The 13,747-nt window shown below is 46.7% G+C and overlaps 1 protein-coding gene across 1 annotated transcript in view; it reads right to left on the reverse strand.

Annotated features, from left to right (window-relative positions):
• The window catches only part of PPP1R12B (protein phosphatase 1 regulatory subunit 12B), a 102,499-nt gene that overhangs the window by 35,648 nt on the left and 53,104 nt on the right, over nt 1–13,747 (reverse strand). The window contains exon 18 of the mRNA XM_017739833.1: nt 12,867–12,911. Within this exon, the coding sequence (XP_017595322.1) occupies nt 12,867–12,911 (45 nt within the window). The remainder of the gene's footprint in view (nt 1–12,866; nt 12,912–13,747) is intronic.

Consider the following 13,747-nt stretch of genomic DNA (forward strand, 5'->3'; position numbering starts at 1 on the left):
TTGGACACTGCCACACTGATCTAGAGGGTGGGAGGAGTCAGTCACACGGATGAGCCTTCCTTCCCAGCTGGCCTAAGGGCTAGGAACAGTTTAAGATGGCAGTATGATACTGAGCCTTTGAGGATGGGGTCTCAACAGTAGCACAGCCCTTGCTGTGACCTCCTCCTGTGCTGGGCCAAGTGATGCAAGAACATGGGGCTGCACAGCTACCTGTGAATTCCAACCACACTGGACGAGCAGAAAAGGGAGAGGCAGGCAAAAGGCTTCATGTTTTTCTTTGAACCTGACACAGAATCACCAAGGCTGGAAAAGACCTTTGAGTCCAACCATTCCCCCAGCACTGCCATGTTCACCACTAAACCATGCCCCCTGGTGCCACATCCACGTCTTTTGAACATTTCCAGGGATGGTGAATCCACCACTGCCCTGGGTGGCTGTGCCAGGGCCTGACCACCCCTTCAGGGAAGAAATTTTCCCCAATATCCAACCTGAACCTCCCCTGAACAACTTGAGGCCGTTTCCTCTTGTCCTGTCCCTGTTCCCTGGGAGCAGAGCCCGATCCCCCCTGGCTGCCCCCTCCTGTCATGAAGCTGTGGAGAGCCAGAAGGTCCCCCTGAGCCTCCTCCTCTCCAGGCTGAGCTCCCTCAGCCTATCACTGAGCCCACTTTGCTCACTTTTCTCTGAGAAGCAGAGAACCTCCGTAATCGCTTCATGCCACCCCAGACACTTCTGGTACCTGCTGGCACCTCCTTCTACAGAGTTCAGCTGTTTGCTGTTCAAGTAAACAAATCTTCCCCACCCTCCTCTTCTGGGTTTCCCACTGCGGGAGCAGAATGTGCTGTTTGTCTGTCGAGTCATGTGCTGATCCAGGGAATCACTGAAATCTGTAATTTTATGCAATACCTAAATCAACTGTAAAACTGCATTTATTCTCATGACACTTCTCTGGAGAAATGGAACAAAATAATCTGGCAGTTGTGTCTAAGAGTCAGGCTACAAAGTCATTATATGACCAGAAAATAATGTTTCTAGGCATAAAGTAGTTCTGTAAACTATCCAGAGAACCCCAGAATGGTTTGGGTTGGAGAGCCTTAAAGCCTTGGACTTTAAAACTCATCTTGTTCCAATCCCTGCCATGGGCAGGGTCACCTTCCACCAGATTGCTCCAGCCTGGCCTTGAACACCTCCAGGGATGAGGCAGCCACAGCTTCTCTGGGCATCCTGTGCCAGAAACTCAGTTTAAACATGAGAAGACCATTTACCATTGAACTACCTTTGAGAACAGTCAGATTTCCCACTGCTTTTCTGTCACTGGACTGGCCCACGAAACTGAAATCCATAGTGCCACAATCCTGCACCTCCCCTTTGCAACAATGTCTATATTGTGGGCAAAGTTTAATGAATCCTGTGATCTGCATCACCACAGGATGTCCTGTATTGTGGTTACTTCAGCCCCAAGTAACAGCCATTCTTCGTGCACCCTTAATGGCACCACTGCCTTGGTCCTGGAAGAGGATCTTCCTTGCCTTACACTTGTCTGCCACTACATCCAGATCAGACCAGGAGTTGTTATCTGCAAAGGACAAGCTGTGACCAGCCCGAGGTCGGCTCCAACAGCCAGGAACAGTTTTGGTTTAACACACAGGGCTCCACAGCCAGAGCAAGGGTTACACCCAGGGGGCTACGACACCATGGAACCAGTCACTGCTTTCTCCACACAGGATCTTGCAGTAAAATGTCTCTAGACTATCACCAAAACATTGGGAAAGGAATTCACCTGGAAAGAAAAGGCTGAGTCTTGTTAACCCTCCTGCTCTCACCTGTTTATTCACTCCACCCACCACTTTTTGTGCAAAGCAATTCTGCTTATTCTGGAGAGAAACTGCTCATTTTGGTGCATAATGAGTGAATTTGGAATTGGCAGCACCGGCACTTATCCCAGTGGGTGTGGCCAAAAGTCAATCTTCAAAAGTGGTCACAGAACACAGAGAATCACAGTGTCATTAAGGTTGGGACAGATCATGAGTCTTCTCACCTGTTCTGTGTTCTGGGTGGTGATTGTGGTTTTTTTCCTGACAAGGCTTTTCTGCTTTGGCTATGGAGATGCACATGGAGCAGGAGAAGGACTGGACACCAGCTCAGGGGCTGATGGTACTGGTTGGTTGGTTGGTTTTTTTGTGTTTAATTGGTCTTTTTCAATCTAAAAAATTTAGTGACTCAGCTCCACTCTTACCCTCTGCATTGCTTAGTAACAGTTACATTCTCACAACACTGTAGGTAACCTGAGCAGGTAATTTTGACCAAGTGTCTTTGTACAGTGAGAGAAAAACTGACTCCAAAATACAGATTTTTATTCCTGGGGCATAGTCATGGGGAGCTGAGGAGCTGCTGGATGACAGAAACTAATGTGCTGTACAGCAAGTATAGCCAAGGAATTGTGTGTATGGAACAGCCAAGGAACTGTATATACAGATATAGCTGAACATACATATACATGTGAACTCCTTTAGCAGTAACAAGGCCAACAAAGAAGTTATTAAAACATTACTTGTACTCTAGTCTACAATTTGTACTTCTGGGCATTTGATTTAACTTATTTAATGGAACTTTGTATCTCAAGATTTAATAATTCAAATTATTATTATTACTATTATTATTACTGCTATATAGCAACTGTACATGATATATAAACCCTACTGTAAATAAATTACTTTTAAATTAACCTCAAGCTTTAACAGGGTCAAATACAGCTTGCAGGGTTTATTTAGCACTGCAGAAGGCAGTCAGGGTTATGTTGGGCTGAAGGACTGGAACAAAACAACACAGTCAGGCAGTAGCTGTGCTGTAAATGGGATGTGCAGGCTCTGCTGGAGTTTTCCATAAATGGAATCCGAATCAGAGGAGGGAACACTCCCATCTGCAGTGCACAGGCCAGGATTCCCAGGAGCAGATCTGCTGGGGTACCACGCAGATCGGAAGTAGAAGGATCTTCCTCTCCTCCCAGACACACACACAGCAGCTGAGAGTCTATAATTGCATCTATAGCATCATTCTCCTCCCACTTTTTATTCCCATCTCCAAATTTATCACAAAAAAGCTGGAAGCACCATGCCTTAGGCATACCTGGATTAGCACCGAGCAGCACATGCAGATCATTTAGTGACGGCTGAGAACAGCACATTTAAAATACAACATTTCAGAGTTATTTTCTTTTGCCTTTCTTATAAATAGAGATAATAAAAAGCAAGGGTGAAGCAAGTTCAAAAAGCACCATTCTCAGCAGGGAAACATCATTTTAGCACCTGCAAGTGCCCACTTCTGCATGCAGGAGAAACATCTTCCAGCAGTTCTGTGGAGCAGAGTTGAGTTTTTGGAAGAACAGGTAAGGTGTAAAGCCAGCAGGTACAGCAGAATGAGAAGCTGGGCTGTTCACAGACCCCTCTGGGGACACCCCTAACTTCAGAGGGGGAGAACTGGATATAAAGTAAAGCCTGCAGAGAGGGAGATGGTTTCACTGTCTTGAGTTCATCATCATTTGAAGATAAAGCTCAGGACAAGCCCAGTAAACCAATCTACATCTGCACTTCTATAGCAAAGGCACAGGGAACCTGAGATAGGGCCTGGAAGGGGCAGACAAACCCACAGTTCAAGAATATCAAAGGCAGAAATGTTTCTGAGAGAGCCCACAGGTGTTCATGTTCCCTCTCTGAATGTGCTATTAAACTGTATTTCATAGAATCACAGAATATCCTGAGTCAGAAGTGACCCACAGGGATCATCGAGTCCAACCCCTGGCCCTGCACAGACACCCCAACAACCCCACCCTGGGCATCCCTGGGAATGGTGTCCAAATGCTCCTGGAGCTCTGGCAGCCTCGGGGCAGTGCCCATTCCCTGGGGACCCTGGGCAGTGCCCAGCAGCCTCTGGAGGAAGAACCTTTTTCACAATATCCAGCCTAAATCTCCCCTGACAGGCTGATGGTGAGAGGTTACAGAAATGGGTGGCAACAGTGGCAATAACCAGCAACAACAAACCAGCGCCACAAAAGGCTCCTGTTGGAGGGGACAGATGTGGCAGTTTTGCAAAACATAAATGTCTCGAAGATCACAGACAGGATTTCATTCAGGCTGTAAATGCAGCCATGGGCACAACCCCTGAGGCAACCCCAGCACTGCCTATTGTCACCCCATAATCCTGGCCAGGTCTGTACACCAGAGATTGGTCTGGTGTCTATGGAGAGGTTGCTTCATGACCTGGCTCTGCCTTTTCACAGTGAGGCTTCTTTCCTGAACTCAGTACCGTGCTTTGTTCAAAAAATGCATCACAATAAAACCACAGAATCACAGGATCAAGGATTGTTGGAAAAACCTTTGAATCCAACTGCTCCCCCAGCACTGCCATGTTCACCACTAAACCATGCCCCCTGGTGCCACATCCACATGTTTTTTGAACACTTCCAAGGATGGTGACTCCACCACTGCCCTGGGTGGCTGTGCCAGGGCCTGACCACCCCTTCAGGGAAGAAATTTTCCGCAATATCCAACCTGAACCTCCCCTGGCCCAGCCTGAGGCCGTTTCCTCTTGTCCTGTCCCTGTTCCCTGGCAGCAGAGCCCGACCCTCGCCCCAGCTGCCCCCTCCTATCAAGGAGTTGTGCAGAGCCACAAGGTCCCCCCTGATCCCCCTTTTCTCCAGGCTGAGCCCCTTTCCCAGCTCCCTCAGCTGGTCTTCACTGGAACTGTGCTCCAGACCCTTCTCCAGCTCTGTTGCCCTTCTCTGGACAGGCTTCAGCAAATCCAGAGAGATGCTTTCCTCTGTCCACTCACAATTCCAGTTTGAGCACTGCTCATGCAAAAAATCAATTGAATTCACCCAGTTCCAACCATTAAGGATAAAGTAGTGTGGAACATAATATTTTCCAGGGGAAGCTGTCTGGCAGTTGCACTCAGCAAGTGTTTCCTGACAGGTTCCCTCTTCCCACCCAGGTTTCTTACAAGGAGGAATGCAACAGCAATTTGCACAGCTATGAACAGGCCATGTCAGGGAAGCTGAGAAAGCAAACAGCAGTATAAGAACCAGATGGAAACAGCTATTTCAAGCTAAGGGACTTTCCAAAATATGACATAGAGAAATAAAAATCTCGGGGCCCTCACAATAGTCATGATCCATTCTACTCTTTATCTACATTCATCAGATTCTCTGTACCCACCACAGCCATTCCATGGCTGTAAAACCTGTCTGTCAGCTCAGCTGTGGAAGTGCATGGCTGTCACACAACAATACTCCAGTGCCACTGGCCAGGCAAATCACACACTGCCATCCAACTGTGCTTCAAGCCTATTTCTGACCATCCCTCACCAGCAGCACGCTGTGGTGCAGAAGGTTATGTCCACTGCCAAGGATGAAATCTAAGATGAATGAAAAGACTCCCTGTATGGTAAAACACCCAAACTCACCCACAACAGTGCCCAGCATTGGGTACCTGGTAGGTACCTGCTGTAGAATCACAAATGGCCTGGGTTTGAAGTGACCTCAAATCTCATCCAGCCCCTGCCATGGGCAGGGACACCTTCCACTATCCCAGGCTGCTCCAAGCCCCATCCAGCCTGGCCTTGGACACTGCCAGGGATGGGGCAGCCACAGCTGCTCTGGGCACCCTGTGCCAGGGCTTCAGCACCCTCACAGGGAAGAATTTCTTCCAAATACCTGATCTAAACCTCTTCTCTGTCACTGGGAAGCCGTTTCACCTTGTCCTGTCACTACATGCTCTTGTAAAAAGTCCCTCTCCATCTTTCTTACAGGCTCCCTATAATGAGCAATGAGGTGTAAATTAAGTAGAGCAGGTGGGAAATGGCTGCCAGAAGGAGTTTTGCAGCTTAAGGATTCAACATCTTGACGTACCAAACAATGAAGCAGCTTCTGCCAAATAATGTTACTTTTCATAGCAAAGTCCATGTCCAAGAGCAAAAACTAACAATGACTTTCCAAACATGAGGCTGGTTCTGAAGAGAAGTATGTGGGAGGATATAAACTCCAAACAAAAAGTGACCTTTTAGAAGACACGAGGGACAAACAACATCACCACACTTATATCACAGTAACATGCCATTTTTCCTACTGTGGTTGTTTCCAAAAGATATTTTACTGCCAGAGAATTTGACTCCAATTTTCCAAACAAATTTAGATTACTCCGAAGTTCCCTGCTAGCCATGAGGCAATACAGCTTCTACTTTTTGCTCCTTCTGGACATGTCTGGGAGATAAATAATTTACTACATAAATGTGTGACTGCACCAGCCTGCACAGGATGGCAGGCGATGAGGGGCTTTGCCACAGAGAAGCATCCATAGAATACCAGAGTCACAGAATGGTTTGGGTTGGAAGGGACCTTAAAACTCATCTCATCCCACCCCCTGCCATGGGCAGGGATGCCTTCCACTAGCCCAGGGGTCTCCAAGCCCCATCTAACCTGGCCCTGAACACTTCCAGGAATGGGGCAGCCACAGCTTCTCTGGGCACCCTGTGCCAGGGCCTCTCCATCCTCACAGCCAAAAATTCCTTCCCAATATCCCATCTATCCTGGCCCTCTGGCAGTGGGAAGCCATTCCCCTTGTTCTGTCACTCCATGCCTTGTCCCCAGTCCCTCTCCAGCTCTCTTGGGGCCCCTTTAGGCCCTGGAAGCGGCTCTGAGGTCTCCATCCCTGGAGCCTTCTCTTCTCCAGGTGAACACCCCCAGCTCTCCCAGTCTGGCTGCAGAGCAGAGGGGCTCCAGAGCTCTCAGAGCATCTCTGTGGCCTTATCTGGACTCATTCCAGTAGTTCCACATCCTTCTTGTGGTGGGACCCCAGAGCTGGATGCAGATTCTCACACTGGGGAGAAGGGCCAGACAGCAGGGCCTGAACATGTTACATCCCAGTTCCATGTGCTGCAGCCCCGCTCCCACTGCCCCCAATCTCTTTTCTCCGAGGCAGCACCTGCCACCACAACACAGCCACTAAGGCCCACCCAGATATCTACTGCTGTAGGCAGAAATTTTAATTCAGCAGATCAGATTTTTTGGAGGATGACTTCAATCACGTCAGGAGAGACATCCTCCCCCAGCCCACTGGATGACTGACACTGAGGTACGACCATCAGCTCCCAGAGGGGGCCAGAACCTGCTCCAAGTAGTTCAGCAGTCAGAGATATTTCTCCTTTCCATAGTTTTGAACATTTCACAAGGAGACAGACTTTGACAGTTTCCCACAAAAAGTGACACGATCTCTGTTACAGGTATAAGCACAACCATACACTGTTAACCTTTAAAAAGTCAAGAATTATAAACACAATTAGATATAAAACAATAATGAGATTAATTCTGTCTTTGGGATATGGTCCAGGAGCAATGCTGCTCCTCAGGCCAGTGGGTCTGGGCTAACATTCACACTGAAGTGAGCACTCCCATTTCCTGGAGCGGCCGTGCTGTGTCCACACAGCGCTGGAGAGAAGCACACACGTATCATGGATCCTGCTGCCACCCTATCCATCACACTGCTCCTTCTGGGAAGAAAGCAAGAGGATCCTGAGACCCCTGTGCAATAGCTGCCATGGGTGCAAAGGAAAAGGAGCCTGGGGTGAACTGGGATCATCTGAACTGACTGCACAGGCCTCCCAGCAATGCCATCAGCAGCCAAGGGAGCTGAGGGTGACTGCTGCAGGGCCATTTCCAGCCCCATGGCTGCAGGGGAATGACTTGCTGACAACTGGGACACATCAGTCACCTCAGACTGCACCACAAGTCTGACAGCAATCTACTAAACAAGATGCTAAAGCATAAAGTTACCTTAAGTAGTTATGAGTTTGTGACCTTGGAAATCACTCCTGGAGGACTGGCTGTTTTGCTTCATCTTCCCAGGACTCACAGACTGGATTTTAGCTGGTCTTGTGTTACTCATTCCCATCCCCATCACAGCTTCACATTACACCTTCCTAATTCAGCAACTCGGTGAGTTAGAGGAATTCACCTGAAGGCATTTAGCTGTAACCCTGTAGTCACATAACCCACTTGGATCACTTGGCTTTAGGCACAAACAATATGTTCTCCCAGAGCTGTAAATTGGTGCTCAGAGCCAGGCTGAGGAGTGAAGTGCTGCACCAATAAGGAGAGCAGCCACCCAGGCTGATGCCCTTCTCCACGTACTGAGGTTAAAAAAAACCAACACAAGCACATCAGGCTGGAGAACTCACAAGGCAAATCCTCTGTGCACATATGAAGCATTTTTGTAGAAATATTTGCAGAATGAATTTTAATTTCTCTGCTGTCTGCCCCCTCCACCCCCCAGAGAATCCAGGGCACTCCAAACACCATGAGGATGCTCTTCACCATATTCAAGCTCTATGGCAAAGGCTCAGCTCATGCTCCCTCCTGCAGCACTTTGCTGCTGTTTTATATTGCTATGCATTTTAAAGATCTTTCCTTGCAGCATACACAGCCCATTAGAGCAATTTGTTTATAAACAGGACTAACCAGAGCCAATCTCTCCCAGCCTTATGTTACACAGAATTAAATGCTCTCTAATTTAACTACACGATGCAAGTGACGCATGGTGCCACCTACGTGCCCTTGGACAGGGGCCAGATGGTTTCCCTCCCACATCACACACATCTCTGCTAGAAATAAACATTCAAGGGTAAAACCAGGGAAAAATACTCATATCCTTAATCCCCAGAAGGGACCCTGGGCCAGCAGCAATGAGGCATAGGATGAACACCACCATATAGCACTGTCTGAATTGAAAGGATTTTAGTTTCTTATCAGCTGGCCAGAAGTTCACCTATTTTGCTCCTTTTACTGGTCAACTTTCCCTGGTATCCCAGCAAAATAGCTCAGCTCTTGCAGACATACCTTACCATATTAGGCAATGTGAGTCCTGAAAGTGGAGGACTCAGAGCCTTCCTTGGCTTCCAAACACAGTCCATGGGCACGGGGTCAGCCGGCACGACACTGGGAAAGGGGCAACAACAACTGGAGACTCCCAGGGCTCCCAGTACACCCAGTCTGGCTACAACAGGACATTCACAAAACACTTAACAAAAGCTACTCCTAATTTTCTAATTATTCATCGCGTCCACCTTTCACAAAAACGCAAACAGCACAATGACAAAAGCTGAACCGAAGCCTTCGTGGAAGGATAAAATGGCACTAAAAGCAAAAATATGGGTGAAAAAATAGGACACACCAAAATCAAGACTCCCAGGTCATAGCTCTGAATCAGCAATAACATTAAGACATTTAGTTTGCATAAGGAATTTTCCAGTTCATTGGTCCTCCCTTAGAACTCGTGGAATTAAGCTTAGAAATTCAGCCCTTCTAGGACAGAAATTTAATTTATATTGGTGTCCAGTTGCATCTGGTGATTTCATGGTAACAGTACAAGCAGGCAGAACACTTATTTACAAAGCAGAGTGAGCCTGGTTCATTCCATAAATCAAAGTGCAGGGAGAAAGGAATGGAGCCTATTTAATCCACTTACTGCAATTGTAATTCACAATCAAATGTTTCAGTGCTATTCTTCCAAAAAACTTAATTCCATTAGTGTGTCTGAGGTTTATACTGGGCTATACAGACTGTCCTGAAGGCAGTTCATGACAACAGACATTTTCTTTGATACTTTTACTGCCCAGAAATTGTTATTTTATGAACACAACACTCAGTGTCTTCCTCTGAATTTAAAGTTTTCCTTTCACAAACTCTCCCATGGGCGAGGCACATCTGTAATGCTCCAGCAGAGAACTGCAAGGAGAAACAATCCTTTAAATGATTATAAACATTTTCTACTTGTTCTCTATCCTCTGTCATTTAAAATACACTTTTCTTCCAATTTGTTCCCAATTGTTCCTGCTGTGCAATAGCAATGGCAGAAGTTGCCCAGGGAAGCTGTGGCTGCCCCATCCCTGGAAATGTCCAAGGCCAGATTGAAATGGGCTTGGAGCAACGTGGGACAGTGGAAGGTGTCCCTGCCCATGGCAGGGTTGGAATTGGATGGGCTTTAAGGTCCCTTCCAACCCACACCAGTCTGTAATAGATTCTATCATTTTAAGTTGGGGTCAAGTCAAAGCCAGCAGAGTCAGGGATAAAGAAATGGAACACTGGACCATTCTCTTTCGTCTTCATCACCATCCTCCAGCTGCTGCATCCCAGACTAGGCCACTGATCCCCATCTGCACTGACTCTGTTGCATTTGTCCTCACTGGCCTCACCAAGACTGGAATTCCCCCTGGTATTTCACAGGCAGTGGCTCGAGGGAACAGGGAAGGTTTCCCAGCTCCAGCCTCCCCCCGGCTCAGTCTAGGTCTAACATGAGCTTTCAGACACTCCCAATTTTTACTTTCTGAGAAACAGAGACAAGACTGTGGCCAAACTTTTCCCTCACCTCTGCTTTGAGCTCAGGTCTCCCCAGACCTCACAAAAACTCTCTCCTTCACAGCTCCTTCCCACTGGAACCACGTAAAAAGTTCTCCTAAAGCTGCTTCCCCAGAGGCTTTTTCCAGCTGAAGTCCTTGTAGCCTTGGACATTTATTCCACAATAAAACTTTGTCTGCTCTTCCAACTTTCCACAGTGCATCCAGGCAGTCTGCATCCCAAGGAGGGAGGTGGGGTGGGAGCAGAACACATGGAGGATCCTGACACATCCCACTACGAGACCACTCAGTTGCCTAAAGCTCAGCCAAAGTGTCTGGGCTGGTTTCCCACTGGTGCTTGTGAGCTCAGCCAAAATAATTCATCCACTTCTGAGAATTAGAACAACATGTATTTGCTCCTTTTTTTCTTCCCAAAACTGCCTTTACTTTTCCTGTGCTAGTCGCCAGCATTGCAGAGCTTGGAGGAGGGATTTCAAGTAAGGCCTTTTTTTGCCTTCCATGAGAATCATCCTGATATCAGCCAAGATATAAACACTGGAGGAAAAACGTAACTGTTCCCATAAAATCAGATTCTTTGGGGTTCTGCTACTAAAATGGGCTCAAGTTCACAACCTGGTGACATTTGGCACCTGCCATTCTAGAATTATAGTTATTGATGAATTAATGATTATTAACTGTACTTTTTTATTGGCACTAGAATGGAAAACAGAGAGCTGTTCCACGATTCCTGCCAAAGCGATGGCTAGTTAGGACAGATATCTCTGATTTGGATCTCAAATAAACCAGGGAAGACTGACCAAGTGACATGATGTTGGAGGCATGCATTGAAGAAAATAAAACTGGGAACTGGATAAAAACAAGAGGACTGGGAAAATGGGAAAAACAGCTCCATCAGAGTGGGAGGAGAGTCTAACCCAGGTCTAAGGCACGTTGGGTGCATAAGAAACCACGGTGCTGGCGCCCCGAAGCACCTGCACAAAGGGGCTGATGGAACTGAAGGGAAATTGCTCTGCTGTTAGATGGATCCCACAAGAAAATCATGCAAAGTGTTAGACAAAAGGAATCCTTGCTGTTAATTTGGGGAAAACCAGCATTACTAATTGTAAGAGACTGGGTGACCTTGAATTTTTGGGCAGCTGGGTTCTCCCAAAGTCCAGCTTATCCATTTACATGAGCAGTGAGGACTGTGCTCAATAAAATTTTCAGCAATTTTAGGACTAGACTCCAGGAAGCCTCCAAAGCTGCAGCCTCAGCTACTCTTTTGTCTTAATTTAGGTAATCTGGGACAACTTCCCAGAAGAACAAGACATTCCCAGCAAGTCCCAAACATGCCTGCTGGAAACAAGGTGTCCCTATTATGATTATTACTTTTTACACATTACAAAACTCCCCTCCTTCAGTCTTACAGTGAGGCAGCAGAAATGTCAAAATAATTTTAATGACGATAAATGGCCAAATCTTTCCTGCAGGGTGCAGTGAAGATTTCAGGAAGCTCTGCACTGTGATGAGCAGAAACTCCTGTGGGAAGAGCTGGGCTCCTTGAAGCAGGTGATGCTTCTGTGAGCAGGAATATCTCACATTTCAAGTGGAGTGAAGTGCAAAGTAAGCACTGGGAAAGCAACGGCTGGCATGGAAAGATAAGCACATGCTAAAAGCCATCCCAGCACCACGTGAGTCTCTGGTCCCAGCAAGGCTCGCCGTGACTTTGCCGCATTCTGACTGAATATTGCAAGAAGAAAAACAAAAATAGAGTCTGAAGAGTGTTATTGCTAATTTTCAGCAAAGAACCAGGTAATTGCAACGAAGTGACGCTTCAATCACTCTACTGCATTGCAAAGCACAGGGAAAGTTCAACTTTTTCCAGCAAAAGTGAAACATCCCACAAGCAGGCTGACCCCTATGCAACCTTCCATTTGCTATTTCTCCCAGGTCTTCCACACTGTGCTGTAATAGCTTGGAAACGTATTTAGCTTTGACATTGTCAGAGTCAGTCATGTTGTCAGGCTCAAACGTGTTTCAGACAAAGACAAACAAAACCAAAGGAAACCAAGGCAATTTGGAAAGACTCAGTAATTATTATAAAAGGAAAGAAAGGGCCTCAAAGGATGAGAATATTGCAAGAACAGGGGAACATGGGACAACCTCTGACATGCTGCTTGCAGAGAACATTTCCCACAGGAAAACAAATTCGCGAGGGGACGGGAGAGCAGATTTCAGAAATACAGAACATACTGTTCAAAATAACAGTGATTCCGAGATCCAAGGTCACACCTTCCCCAGGACACCTCAGATCCCACTGCCCTGGCACTGCAGCCCCACTGCTGCATTCCCTCCAGGCTCCACAACTCCTGTGCAGCTCTCCAGGAGCCAACTTTGAACTCAGGCCACTCTGCAGATATACCTTATCTTTCAGAAGAGAAATCAGTAAGGAATTGATACTTGGAACTCAGAAATATGGTCTCACTTACCCGAGTTTCCTTCACTTCCTCATTTCCATCAACTTCATCATCATCCTAGGAGGAAAGGAAAGGCAAACAATATAATTAGGCAGCTTTGGAGAGAACAAAACTTTATCACAAGAAGATAATGTATTGTTTATAGAATCACAGAATCATTAAGGTTGGCAAAGACCTCCAAGACCAGCAAGTCCAACCTTTGACTGAACACACCAACTCAACCACATCACAAAATGCAAAGTCTATCTGTGTTTTGAACCCTTCCAGGAACAAGGACTCCACCACTGCTCTGGGCAGCCTGTGCCAGTCCCTAACCACCCTTTCAGTGAAAAAATGATTTGATGCTAAAGTTAAGAGAAATTCTGTCAAAAGAAATGCCTGTCCAGATGCTTTTGGCTAATTATCAGATCTGGTTTGGTGACCTAATGGCCACTTAGAAGATCTTGGTATTGAGGACAGAATGACTCTCTTGAGATGGTTCCTGCCATTCCAATGCTTCTGAGGAGTTGTGAGGAAGTCCCTAACACACTGAGGGAAAAAAAACTTGGAAAAACTGCACATCTGAAATACTTTTGGAAGTTAATATTATGTCAGTATCTCCACTTCAGTTAGACTCCAGGTGGAAACACTGGAGTCATCCCAGGTATCCTGCCCTTGCATAGCCTCTCTAAGCCACTGCTCTTTGTAACTGCTCCAAGATTTCATGGAGCAAATATGAACTACCATGGCATCCCAGCTGACTCTGGACTCAACTTGTTAACTATAATTTCATAATTCTTATTCTCTCCTGAAAAAGGTGATCTATTTTCCTAGCTGAGGCTCTAACCAAACTTTGGAGGGTTGGATTTCTTCCCTCAGACTGAAGAAATCCTCTGAGACCAGAACTAAGAGAA

This window comes from Corvus brachyrhynchos, unplaced genomic scaffold, assembly GCF_000691975.1.
Source record: "Corvus brachyrhynchos isolate BGI_N302 unplaced genomic scaffold, ASM69197v1 scaffold67, whole genome shotgun sequence".
NCBI lineage: Eukaryota > Metazoa > Chordata > Aves > Passeriformes > Corvidae > Corvus > Corvus brachyrhynchos.